At 32.9% G+C, this 14,501-nt stretch overlaps 2 protein-coding genes across 3 annotated transcripts in view; both read left to right on the top strand.

Annotated features, from left to right (window-relative positions):
- LOC114340667 (glucose dehydrogenase [FAD, quinone]) overlaps nucleotides 1-14,501 on the top strand; it is a 328,247-nt gene that overhangs the window by 51,339 nt on the left and 262,407 nt on the right. For both annotated transcript variants that reach the window (XM_050659320.1, XM_050659317.1), the window contains exon 4: nucleotides 1,960-2,141. In XM_050659320.1, coding sequence (XP_050515277.1) covers nucleotides 1,960-2,141 — 182 coding nt within the window. The remainder of the gene's footprint in view (nucleotides 1-1,959; nucleotides 2,142-14,501) is intronic.
- Nucleotides 1-14,501, top strand: part of LOC126890411 (glucose dehydrogenase [FAD, quinone]-like) — a 263,810-nt gene that overhangs the window by 82,315 nt on the left and 166,994 nt on the right. The window lies entirely within an intron of this gene.

Here is a 14,501-nt window from a genome sequence, read left to right as displayed (position 1 = left end):
CTTGATAAATATGAAATTCTCACAACTTCTACAGTTCAGTGTGAGAAATCCTGTCGGATATAGAATGTCATATTAATATAGAATCAGGATGATTTCCGTCTACTTCTTCCTCTTCTTGCGATGCTTATCCGTACCAGATGTTGGAGAACAGTATGGCTAACTTTGTTTGCTCCCATTCGAAATAGTCCGGTTGTAGATGTAATGAACCACTTCCAGTTCCGCTCTTTTCCATCCAATGCCTTGCCCTAAAAAATTAGTTGCAAGATGCCGTTCGTTCCTCATAACATGGCCTAAAAATTCTAGTTTGCGCTCTTTGACTGTGTAAAGAAACTCGCATTCTTGCCCATTCCACGTAGAACCTCAACATTAATCACACCATCTGCCCATTATATTCTTAAAATGAGACTGTAGCACCAAATCTCAAAGGCCTCAAATTTCTTAAAAAAGGATTAGAAACTGTACAAGCCTCTATTTCGTACAATAACGTAGAGAACACATAACATTGGATGATAGAGATTTTGGTACCAAGTGGTAAATCGTGATTTCTAAAAAAAGACTTGATCGTTATGAACGCTGATCTTGCTTTTGCTATGCGCTGTTTTTGTTCAGAATAGGTGGTCCTATTGGCTGTTTATGTTGGTACCATGGTACTTACGTGTAGGTATCCATCCTGGCAGTTGATTTTTGGTTAACCAAAAATCGTGTATATTATACCCCGTGCTTACTCATTACCATGTATATTTTTTATTTTATATTGAGATCAAGTCCATATTCTTTACTTATACAGTGCACTGGAATTAACCCCCACCCCCTTATTAACTTAATTTATTTTTAGCACATAAGCAGAATGCTCAGACAGGTTGATTTTTAAATTAATCATAGTATATAATAGCATCAACGTTTCGAACATTACCCGATCCCTCTTCACGTGACAGGCACAACTTTTATTTATTTAAATGGGAAAGTGCATCATGTGACACCTCATTTAAAAGCTCTTAAAATACTGATTACAAAAATGTATAATAGTTTAATCCTTTTTGAGAGCGTAGGCAAAAAATTTCGGTCGAATTCATTTTAAATATGTTTATTTCGAATCCTGATAAAACTAATAATAGGTCTGGATCCTGCGTATGAAAATAAAGTTGATTAATAGCAAGCTGAAAATTTGTTAATAGCTTAGGGGTGTCTAGTCGGATAAACTTTGATATATGGGAACACTGAAACAGGGGAAGTTTTAACTTTGGAACTGGTTAAAAATTTGGAACGGTCAGACCACGAAAACGTCACATGTATTTTGTCCGACAGAACTTCCAATTGATTTGTTACCCTTTTATTAAACTGTCTTGCAAAAATCAGACTGCTATTTGTCACCTGTTATAATTCCTGTCATTTGACATGTTCTACTTGTTCCACTCATTAAAATGCCCATTTAGTGATAAATAGCAGTCTGATTTTTGCATTAAAGTTTAATGAAAGGGTAACAAATCAATTGGAAGTTCTGTCTGACAAAATACATGTGACGTTTTCGTGATACGACCGTTCCAAATTTTTAACCTGTTCGACAATTAAAACTTCCCCTGTTCCAGTGTTCCCATATATCAATGTTTGTCCTACTAGACACCCTTAAGCTATTAACAAATTTTCAGCTTGCTATTAATCAACTTTTTTTTATACGCGGGATCCAGACCTATAAGTATTTTTGAAAAATTAAACTCAGAATTAAATATTACAGTATTATCGAGGGTCTGAATCCCTGACAACTTCTATAATGATTATTTTAATAAGTCACAAGAGTGAAAAAAAAGAGAAAATTTAGTCTGATTTTTAATTTCTTTTTAACTGACTCTAGATCAGCAGTAGCGATGACAATTAAATACAAATTATTTAAAAAAAAAATTTGTACACAACTTTGTTACTTGCGTAAGTGATTATGACCTGCTCAATATTTAATTTTTTTAGCCTTCAGAATATGATTCTCACTACCATGGTTACAGTGGACCGGTGACTGTGTCTAACCAATATTATTTACACGACATAGCAAAAGCCATTGTTAAAGGAGCTGCAGAAGCTGGTTTCCCAATTTCTAAAGATTTAAACGGAAAAGACTATACCGGATTTGCTAATCCGCAGTCCTTCATTAAGTAAGTATAGTCACATACTGAGTCCTAACCAACAACTAAGTTTAATAAAAAAAAATTCCACGAGGAAAAATTTCCTGTAGTTGGATGTATACCATTTATTACAAAAAACCATAAAATCCTTTATAAAAGGTATATTTTTGTTCAAATCCCTATACAGGGCTACATCAAGAACATAACTATGTAGTTTTCACTCGGTTGACCGATCATCATCAGTGTTTGCCTAAAATGTGTATAACCTGATAAGATGATGCAAATAAGTATTTAAAATTTTGACTATGATTTTAAAAGTTATAGGTTATACTCACTCAGAATCCAACATGTTAACCACCAAAGTAAAAAATATTAGGGTAAAAACCCTTCACAAATAATCCGTCATAAGAACATACAAAATTGATGTGAATTTAAACATGGATGTTAAAAATATCCAATGTTTCCTGCTCTAGATACCACTGAGCTCGAATTTGACTTGTTCACATCATGGATGTATGGTGGCAAGTGACTTTGATTGCGGAAATTCTGAATAATGACATGACAGAAGTGAAAGTTCCACAGGAAGTTACAATTTCCCTGTTAATTTGTGATATTTATTGTAAAGTTTGTTAAATTATGTACAATAAAAACTGTCACTCCCACTGTGGTAAATCATCTGTTAAAATGAAAGTAAACTTGATGTAAAAGTTAAAATGTTTGCGTGAAGGAGATAGGCAAACCACACTACACATTATACCGAAAACTTGATGAACGTTAATAAGTCCTCTTATGTGAACATCTAGGGCTTAGAAAAGCAATTTTGTGTTGATTTCAAGTTATCGATTTTATGCGAATGATTGGAAGTTGTTACGGTATGTAGAATTTTAATAAAAGATCACAATGGGGTGACAGAGGTGTAGAACTGTCTCATAATGTGGGAAGGATGTATAAGACAAGCTCAGATTCAGGCGATCATTTCCCAAGGCCCCTGCAGGCTACCTAACCAGAACTCTAAGGGTTCGACAAAACAGACCGTCATAAGATATAGTTAACCATAAAGGGAGTGGGTTGGGTGTTAGAGGTTTATGAGATTATAATGAAAATGTGACATGAACGGGCCCCAAAAAGAGTAGAGAGACTATAAAGTTTAGTTAAAGTGTGAATAGATGGGGTGAAAATAGTCATAGAAAAATAATGGATGAAATTTAGGGATGGAGATATATGTGAGTGATGATAGCAGATGTTAGTTTATATGTGTATTATAGGATAGATGATAGTGGTTTATAGATAGAGATGTATAAGGAAGGAAATCATTATGGATTGTTCTAAATCAACTGTAAATGTGACTGTAGGAAAGTGAAGAAGGTAACAAAGAGGTGAAAAGTAAAACTGTAATTAAGAAAAAAACTAAGGGCCGGTTGTTCGAACGCTAATCAACAATGATCATTATCAAATAATTAATTACTGTCAATGTCAATTGTTAAAACATAATTAATTACAATTCTGAGACTATAATCAATTAATATAACAATAATTATTAACATAATTAATAATAAATCTCATAATTGTAATTAATTATGTTTTCGGCAACCCAAACAAAGTTGACATTGACAGTTTTGGTGACAGTAATTAAATATTTAATAATGATCATTGTTGATTAGCGTTCGAACAACCGACCCTAAGTTTAATAAGTTTTGTGATTCCAGATCGGTTGTGGTGGTCAAATTTTGAAATACATTGTAATTGGCTGGAAATTAGCATTCAACCAATGAAACGTGATCCTGGTCAATATTAATTGTAAATTAAAAGTCAAAAATATTCAAATAGAGTTTGTGACAAAACTAAAACTGTATTTTCTAAAAAAGAATATCCTTAACACATATTTAAATGCTTATTTTTGAAATATTACAGCTATTATTTTTAAAATAGATTTTTTTAAGCCACAAACATTTTTGGTTGGTTTATATGGTATTCATCATTAGTGGTGTCACAGCCCTTTATGAGCCAAAGCCTTCTTCAGAACAATCCTTCATTCGCCCCTGCCTCTGGCAAGTCTTCTCCATATTCTAATTCCAATAAATTTTAAATCATTCTCTAACTTGTCTTAGTACCTAAGTCTGGGTCTTCTTCTTGCTCATTGTCTTATCGGCCCTTTTCGGTCAAAAAGTTTTCTGCCTATGACATCTTCCTCTCACTTGATTACATGACCTTTCCACCTAAGGCGTGCTACCTTAATGAATTTTATAACGTCAGTTTCTCCAAAACGTTTATACAACTCAAAGTTGTAACGCAGGTGCCCAAGGGCATATCCAGGACCGATTTTCGGGAGGGGCCATGAACTTTTTTTGGGGAGGGGTACCAGAGGTACGGGGGGTAATTTTTAAAAATTAGGGTTACAATGGCAAGTTTTAAGGCACTTTTCACACACTTTACCATGTGTGAGAAGTGCCTTAAAACTCACCATTCCTGCTGTAGCGGTAGTACCGATTCCTACACATTTCTTCAGATGCAAGTGCAGTTCTTTCAACAAGTTTAATACTATTTTTCCCAATGCTTCTCCTGTCAGGCCTTGTTGTTTCCCTCTTTCTTGATTTTTACTAATTATTTTTAGGTTCTCATAAGCGTCAATGAACTTGACAAAGTCTTCACGAATATTGTTATTGTTGTACGTACATATCTCAAATTTAGATAAAGCTGTTCCACGTGGGATACGTCGATCGTTTCGTCAACTATGACAGAGTAATAATTTGCAATTTGAACCTGATTCATTATTTGTTCAATTATTTCTTCACCACAATATGTCATTAATTGATTTTGACTAGTGCTACTAATGTATGTTGCTCAGGAAAATGCTGTGGATACGTGTTATTTAAGTGTCTTATCTCCCGATGAGATTTTAAACCCTAATTCCCCTCATTGCTAGGTCCAGCATCTTCGTCCAGAAGCAGAAGGCTATGATCACGATGGTATCTTAGAGGAATATTTTGTCGACCTAATAACACTATAGACCCTACTATTGGTCGTAGTCTTTCTTTATTTTTTTGTATCTATTTAGACCTCGGAGAGTCTATCTGGTTAATGACTGACTTTTGACGGTTGCGATAACTTTGTAGAAAATCCAGCCCGACCTGAACGCACTCCTTGTGGTATGATGTTTTTTCATGGTTTTGTATGGCTCCGTCTTTGCTCATGAGTTTGGCGATAGATGTTAAAGGATTAGAAAAATAAAACGCAATACTTGTAAAATAATTTTTTTTGACTGTGCGAAAATACAAACCAACTCCTTTGTTCTAAGTGCTAGTGGCCCAAGTAACGTTTCATTTCTTTTTTTATTCTTTGTGTGTATATAATATGGAAATTGATACAATTTTGATGGCTGTAAAGTAGATAAGGAGAAAACGGCGGGTTCGTTGGAAAAAATATTCCCATGAAATTTTTTTGCATAATCACAAAGTGAGACATCCCAAAATGAGGTAAAAGAAGTCGCCCACGCGAAAAGTAGTCCAATTTTTTTTAACAATTTTTTTTTTAGTCAAATTGCCTAAATCAATATTTCCGGCCCCGACAATTTTTTTTAGATTCTTCGGACCATTCCGGACAAAAAAGGTCTCTTGTAATTTTTCTCTAAAGTTGATCGTGTTCGAGTTATAAGCAATTTAAAATTTGAAAAACGCGAAAATGGACATTTTTAAGACATTTTTAACACGGTTAAAAATTATTTTTATGAAAGTCAGAGAGTGATTGAATCAAATTTAAAGCCTCCCCTACATGATCCTGAAGAAATTTGTGTCATTAATTTATAATAATAATAATAATAATAATATCGTCTTTATTATTTCTTCAATATAGAAATGTACATTTTTATATAAAACATAATATATTATTTTCAGAAATAAAGGGCGAAGTTCATTTTCTGAAATGTCGCCATTTACAGAAAATGTTCTTCCACTTAACCCGAAAAAGAAAAAAAAAACTTATCTATATAGTGCAATTATAAAAACAACAATAATTTCGTTTCATTTACCAATTTATTCGAGCTCGAGCATTATGTTCGTCCAGAACCAAAATTATGATTGAGAAATAAACAAATAGTCTCTAGATTTGGATTTAAACTGCCCAATGTTTAATACTTTTATTGTTGATGGTAATGAATTATACAAATGACATACCTGATACCTAAAAGACCTTCTAAATATCTCTGTTTTAAATTTCGGTATTGCCAGCAAACCTTTATATCTAATATTTAAGTTGTGTATGTCCGTTCGATACGTGATTTTACGATGAAGATAAGACGGTTTTTTTGTTAGAATTATTTTATGATAAAGACAGACTGTATGATGTACCCTTCTATTTTCCATATTCAGCCACTCAATTTCCTTAATTTTATGTGAAACCCTTTGTCTTCTGCGAATGCCAAATATGAGTCTTAGACAGGAATTTTGAACTTTTTGAATTTTATTCTTGTAGTGAGTGGCTAAATTAGGACCGTAAAGAGCGTCAGCATAATTAAAATTTGAAAGTACAAGAGATTCACACAAAACTTTCTTAACATTAAATGGTAGAAAATGTCGATTACCGTATATAATCTTAATTGAAGCGTAGGCACGCTGTATCAATTTATTTATATGTTTCTCGAATCTTAACTCTGAATTCATTAATACACCCAAATTCTTTGCCACATCAACAACATCAAGAATTGAATCCTGAATTTGGATTTGGATTGATGGTAAAACTAATTCCCTTTGATTTTTTGGCCCAAATATTAATATGTTTGATTTACTGGAATTGATGCATAGGCAATGGTTTAAAGCAGCTTCTACAAATCTTTTTAAATCGGCATTAATCAGATCATTAGCGTTTTTTAAATTTTCGATTGGGAAACTGTAGTAGAGCTGAGTGTCATCAGCATATAAATGAGCTTGGCATGACTGAAGCTTAGAGAGAAGATTAGAAGTATATAGAGAAAATAATAAAGGACCCAATATTGAGCCTTGTGGAACTCCTGAATTAATATTCAAAGAGTTTGAATTTTGACCTTCTATATTAACATGCTGTTGTCGCCCTTCCAAATAGCTTATTATAAGTAACAACGCATCATAGGAAAATCCTAAATACTTTAAAATGCTTATCATTAATTCATGGTTAATAGTGTCAAAAGCTCTGCTAAAATCTAATAAAATCAATATAGTACATTTTCTGTCATCTATAGCCGTAAGTATGTCATCGACAATATGCAAAAGTGCAGTTGTGCAACTAAAGCCTTTGCGAAATCCAGATTGAACGTCAGGTAAAAGAGAAAATTTTTGTATATATTCCTTTATTTGAATTTCCATAGCTCTTTCCAATACTTTGGATAAAGTAGGTAAAATACTGATACCTCGCAAGTCTTTCATTTCTTTTGGATTTTGTTTCTTCGGCAATACCCTCACAACTGCCCTCTTCCACATCGCCGGAGAGACATTCTCTGTTAAACAATAATTTATAATATGTGTAATGTAAGGTACGATATGAGGACAACAAAGTTTAATTAATTTAATATTTATACCACCACACCCTCTCGCATTCGTTTTTATATCTGATATGGTCTTAAAAACAAACTAGTCATTAATTTCCTTAAATTTAAAGTTTTCATTGAGTAATCTATTATTATTATAAAAATTTAAAAGATGTTGGGGTGGTTTTTTATTAGGAACAGATTTTATAAAAAAATTGTTTAGATCGTTAGGCTTTTTTAAATCCTCTGGAATATTTTTATTTTTATCGGGAAGAAATTTATTCAACTTTAGTGTCTTCCACATTTCTTTTGATGAATTATTATTGAATTGATGTATAAAGTATGCCTTTTTTTCTCTCTCAATAGCCTGATTAGTAAAGTTACGCATTTGTCTATAAAAATCTAAATGTCTCTGTAATCTAGTCCTTTTAAATTTGCTTAAAGCTTTGTCCCTCTCGTTCATCATAATTTTGATGACATATGTCATCCATGGTGCTCTGGCTTTAGTGACTCTAGAGGTAACTATGGGAATATGTCTATCAAATAAATTATTTAAGCAATTAACTAAGTACGATATTTTTGCATCAATATTTTCCTGGTCATATATTCTGAAAAATGAAGTATTAAACAAATCAGCCTGAAAGGATTCTTGATTAAAATTTTTAAAGCTTCTATATGTACACATTTTAGATTGTTGCGATGTACCACCTACATTTACCTTACAATAAACAATAGAGTGATCTGAGATGTTATGATGTATGACACCCCCCTCCACTGCAGCTCCTTTTTGTACTATTACATAATCTAGAAGTGTTGCAGATGTAGCAGTGACTCTAGTAGGAACGTCTATCAATTGACAATAATTCAGTGATTCTAAAATTGAATAAAAAATCTTAACGCTACTATTGTCATAGTCAAACAAGTCTAAATTAAAATCACCCATACAAATTATTTCATCTACAGTTGGTCCAATATCAATTAGACTATTTTCAAACTCATCCAGAAAAGAATTTAAATTTTTTTCATGAGGTCTATATATTACACCTATTCCAAATGTTTTTTTATGAACCGTAATTTTAATCCATAACTGTTCCCAGATATAATCCTGCCTACTTATAAGTGGTTCACAACGCAATCCATCTCCAACATATATACATATTCCTTTACCTCTGCAATTTCTATCCGCCCGGTATAATTTATAATTATTAAAATTTAATTGATCATCAACAATACTATATTTCAACCATGTTTCACATATTAAAAGAATATCTAAAGAATTATCCGAAACTATTTGTTTAATATTTTGCAATGAAGGTACTAATGATCTTGCATTACAGCAACCTACTTTAAACATTTTGTTTTATTTTAAACAATTTAAATGCTCGAGTTCGAAATTAAAACAATACCAAAACAAACTATATCTAACTTAAACAAAAAATTGTAGTTCTTGTAGTTTTTGTTCCACCTAGATAAAAATCTAGTAACGGGAACAACTCAATTGGTCAAATGCTGCAAATATAATCCTTAACATTGTTATGCTCGTAAAAGATAAAAATAACAAACATCATGATTCTATCTGTTAATTTCAAAAGCCATTAAATAGAGAATAATAATAATACATTATATACTAAGTAAGTAGTTTAGCGACATCCTCCAGTGAGCTGATTCTTCTACCATTTTGTTGACCATTCAGTTTGACGTAAACTTGACCATAATTTGTCCAAACCACACCTGAACCATTAATTTTTTTCACTGCCTCCGCTACAATATTTAGCTGCTCTCTCGTTAAATCCTCTCGAATTATTATATTTGTAGACTTCAGTGACCTTTTATTTTTGTAAACAACATTTTTATAATAATTTGAGGAAAATTTCACCAAAACTGGTCTACTTTTGTGGGTTTCTTTCTTGTTCAGTCGATAGCAGAACTCTATACTTCTTTCATCTAATTCCAGATGCATTGTAGTTGTAAATATAGCAAGCATAGTTTTAGACAAATTTTCAGGACCCGATGGTTCAGGAACTCCATAAATTCTAAGGTTGGTGCTTCTCCCCATTTGTTCCTGTTTCTTTTGGTGATTAACAAGAGATTTGATTGTCTCTTCCTGCTGCTGAAGTTTTCTAACAATACTTTGATTTTCTTCTTCAAGTTTGGCAATTTTTTCGTTATATTTCTCTTCGATAATCCCAGTTATAGTTTCGGTAAGCTTGAGGATAAACTCACCTGCTCTGCACAATTTAACAACAAGGTCTTTAACTACTGAGTGCAATTCATCCTCTCCCTTACCACTTTGACTTCTATTACCATCTCTACCCATTTTAACAAAACAAACTTTATAAAAACTTACTGCAAATCAGCTAAAAATCAGCTAAAAATATTTCTATGTATCTATGTATTTACGTCCGTGGTCATAACTTCCACTTACAGACAAATTTTCAAAATTATACGTGCACGTTTACCACATATTCCAATACTTAATCGCAGCACCGCAAAACCACGTCTACTCTGTAAGGCACATTGTATTCGACTATTGTATTGCGATTATTACTAAGTTGTTATTTTTATTTATTAATAATGAGCGGTAAGATCGTATTGACGTGGCTACAAATGTGAGTGCGAGTGAGATGCGCAATTGGACTGCCTGAATGGCATCTCTTTCGCACTCATAATGGACGGCCGCCTAAAACGTGGCGCTCATTATTATTACTTAAAAATAAAAACTTAGTAATCAAATAATGACAAAAATTTCTTCAGGCTCTTGTAGGAGGGGCTTTAAAATTTGATTTAGTCACTTTCAGACCTTCATAGTAATAACTTTTAACCGAGTTATTAAGCCTTGAAAATCGCCATTTTTCGATTTTTTTCAATTTTAAAATGCTTTTACCTCGAAAACGATCAACTTTAGAGAAAAATTATAAGAGACCTTTTTTATCCAGAACTGTCCAAAAAACGTAAAAAAATTGGGTTTGTCCATGCCAAAAATATTTATTTTTGCAATTTAATTAAAAAAATTGTTAAAAAAAATTTGGACCACTTTTCGCGTGGGCGACTTCTTGAATCTTATTCTGGAATATCTCACGAATGTGATTATGCAAAAAAATTTCATGGGAATATTTTCTCCAAAGAACCCGCCGTTTTCGCCTTGTCTAAAGGTCGTTATAATAATTGGCGCTTTGTAAAATTGCCAATATTTTGATTTATACAACATCCTATGTCATTCTTAGAGCTTCCATTACTGCCTTTATTTAATTCTAGTTAAGTGCAGAAAACATATTTACCCCTGTTTTGTAGATATACAGTGATGAGCACGCTAATATCCGGCAAAATAACTCAAAAGATAGAAAATCTAATACATTGCGAAACAAAAAGAGATGAAAGTAGTGGAGGTGAAAATCATCGTTATAAATGTATTAATTAACATTACATTACATAGTTTCCCACCATACGTCTGTGACGGAAGCATTTTAGAAAATGCTACTGTCACCGTTACAGTTGTCATACTCCTCTGATACGTCTAAAGGTGGGAAACTATGTAATGTAATGTTATTTTAGACGTTTATAACGATAATTTCCACCTCCACTAGTTTCATCTCTTTTTGTTTTACGATGGATTATGTTTTCCATCTTTTGATCTATTTTGCCGTTAATATGTGCCGAACTGCACATATTCAAATTTATATTTTTTTTAACTCTCGGAGGGGGCCATGGCCCCCATAGCCCCCTCCCTGGATCCGCCCTTGCCGGTACCACAAACCTTGTTCTTTTATCCCCCTACATATTTTTCTTAGGATTGTTCGCTCAAAACGTTTGAGCAGTTTTTGTTCATTCTGTATAAAAGATTTAGTGATCTGAACCTTAATATGTTAGCACTGGACTTATTAGTGTTCAATAGAGAGTCAATTAAAAATTGTATTTACGCCAAACGATTGGGTAATCACAATTAATAGCTATTCCATCCACCTTCTGAGGCCCATGTGGTTTTTGTTTCTAAAATATTTTTAGAAGTAAACTCCTAAAAGGATTCATAATCTATTAAGTGTATACATATATCATTGCCAAAAGTATATTTTTTCCTACATCCGAAACATATTCCCTTTTAGTAATTTTTTTATCGTTTTACTGAACAATAAAATAAACATAAGATTGTGTAGAGAGAGAAGAAGAAGAGCAAGAGCTGTTAATCACAATAAATATAGCCAAAATCGATTATATTGGTAATATACAGCGAAAGATGTTGATTTCTGCAACTAATATTACAGAAAAAGAAGAAGAAAAGCGTAGACTAGGAAAGCAAAAGATTTCCTATCTGGAAACGCTGCGTATGTAGTTCAACAAAACAACGAACTCTTTTTGACAGATTGTGATCTAACATACGACGAACGAATCTAAAGGATGCTTCCGATTTATTTATTCAATACAGACCCCATTGTTAGTTAATATTCTTCTTCTTCTAAGTTCTAACTCCCCTTTATAAGCATCCCTGCTTGTTCATTGGCGGATTGATAACTCTATGGAAGGTTGTCACTTCATCTTTTGCGCGGTCGGCCGATATTTCTTCTAACCATTGGTGATTTATTTCTTGCTATTTTTACCAAACGTGTCTCCCCTATTCCGGTTATGTGGTTATTGCATTCTTTTTTTTTTATTAAGTGTCCATTCGTTTATACTCTGTACGTTACATTGTCTTCTAATGTATTCACTCCTCTTTCGATCTCTCATCTCTGCCGTTTCCAGTAGTCTTTGTGTTGTGGCTGTATCAGATCTTGTTTCTGATGCATATGTCATTATTAGTCATCCACTGGCTTTACAAATTCTTTACTTCAGATCAGTGTTTAATATGTCGGTTTCGCCATATAGTGTTATTAAGTCATCCTGGCAGTCTATCTGCTTTTTGTAGTTGATTTCTCACTTCTTTGTCCAGGTATCCGTAACTTCACAATGTAATTCCAAGGTGTTTTACTTCCGTTACTTGTTCAGTACTCATACCATAAATTTTTATTTTAGATCTTTTGGATATTTTAGATCATCTATTTTGCTCTTATGTTAAAAAATATGACAGTCAATCAGACATAGAAATGCTGGTATATTATGCTTTAGTGATTTTTCAGTAATTTCCTTTATGACGAATATTGCATCTGTACACAATATTCCAGTACGAAAACCTTGTCGTTCATGTGGTAAAATTATCCTCTGATTGATTAGGTTTTACCTGCAGCTTTTCTGTTCTTCAGCTTTTCAATTGTTTTTCAAACTTCCTATGTACTTATATTAACATTTTCATTTGTGGTTCATTTGGTAGTTAATAAAGATATAAATTGTTTATCTATAACAGCGATATTGTTTATCATGGTTAAATGATTCTGATTGTTATTAACTCTGTCAATTATCAATATTCTCGTTTCTCTGTTAATTTTAAGACCCATCGTTAAGCTTACTTCTCCAATCCATTGTAGCAGGTGAATAAGTTTCACAGACCTAGCGAGGATGGTTGTATCATCTGCATATCTCTCCGTTTTTTCCACGCACCATGCATGTTGAATATAATTGGGCTAAATGTTGAGTATAAGGGCCTCACGCCATCAATAACCCTGAGACTTTCTGTTAGTTCCCCATTTACTCAAACTCTGGCATAACGGCATGATTCGGAACCATTTCAGATAAAACCTGCGACATGTTGCTGAAGCTAACTAGGTCAAAAGCTTTATTATAATCTATGAAGCACAGATATATTGCGATGTTGAATGTTTGTTAAGGGGGGGGGGGGGTATGGTTTGAAATCAACACCAAGCACATTTTTGAGAATTTTTGTCAAAGCTATGGTAGAATTATTTTATTTTTAAATCAAATAAACATATTAAGTACAATTCCAAGAATATTTAAGAAAAAATTAAATCCAAAATATTTAAAAATAAGCCATTGGTGACAAATTTTGTCAGGCAGCTCAAAAAAAAATGGATTTTGCGGTGGACATCAGAACTCATCACTGGATCATAGAAAACAAAAAATTTAAAATTATTTAATTAGCTTATGAGTTTCACGAGGTAACAACCTCGAGGTTTTTATTTTTAATGATTTTTGAATTTTTGGTATCACTCAGAAATCAAAAATACGAAATTTTTGATAAAAATTTTGTGAAAACTAACAGATTTAATATTGTTGAACAAAAAATAAGCACAAAATGAAAAATATCTCGACATTTTTACCTCAAGAAATGTCTAAAGAAAATCTATGCAACATTTTAGGTGAATCGGTCAAGTAGTTTTTCAGTTACAATGTCCACCGCACTTGAAAAAGCAGTTTTGAGAAAAATGCGTTAAAAGTTTTGACAACTGCATTTTTATCTTGTTATTTGTCCGCCAAATCGCAAAGTGATGAACATTGGAATATGCTTTTTGAATTGCGAAGTAATCTACAAAAGAGAAGGCGAACAGTTGTTTAACGTTTCTCACTACGCTCAAGCGTGCTGGCGCGAAGCCGCGGCAAAGCGGGTCGAAGGTAGGGATAAACAACACTCTGTATCTCGGGTAATTTTACTCCGATCAATCTGAAATTTTCAGAGAGTATACTTGAAAGTAAGCACTTTTATTAGAAATAATAAAAAATTAAATATTTCAAACCATACCCCCCTCCCCTTCCCCTTAAGTAGTACTACGTCTGGGGATAAAACCTTCTTGTATCCCCTCAAATTCAGGAAGTAAAAAGGGCCTTATACACGAGCGGGACACCCTAAAACAAGCGCTTAGTTTTCGAGATACTGACCACGGAGGGGCGAATGGCTAATTTTATTCATACTTTATATTTTCGAGGGTGCTGAAAACGAAAATGAAATTTATTTTGAATTTTATGTGGGGGAACATTGTCAAAATCGCAATTTTAACCTAAAAATAAAAAAAAAA

Source organism: Diabrotica virgifera, chromosome 8 (genome assembly GCF_917563875.1).
Source record: "Diabrotica virgifera virgifera chromosome 8, PGI_DIABVI_V3a".
In the NCBI taxonomy this organism is placed as follows: Eukaryota; Metazoa; Arthropoda; class Insecta; order Coleoptera; family Chrysomelidae; genus Diabrotica; species Diabrotica virgifera.
Note: the sequence above shows the minus strand (reverse complement) of the source record. Positions and strands in the feature narration are given on the sequence as shown.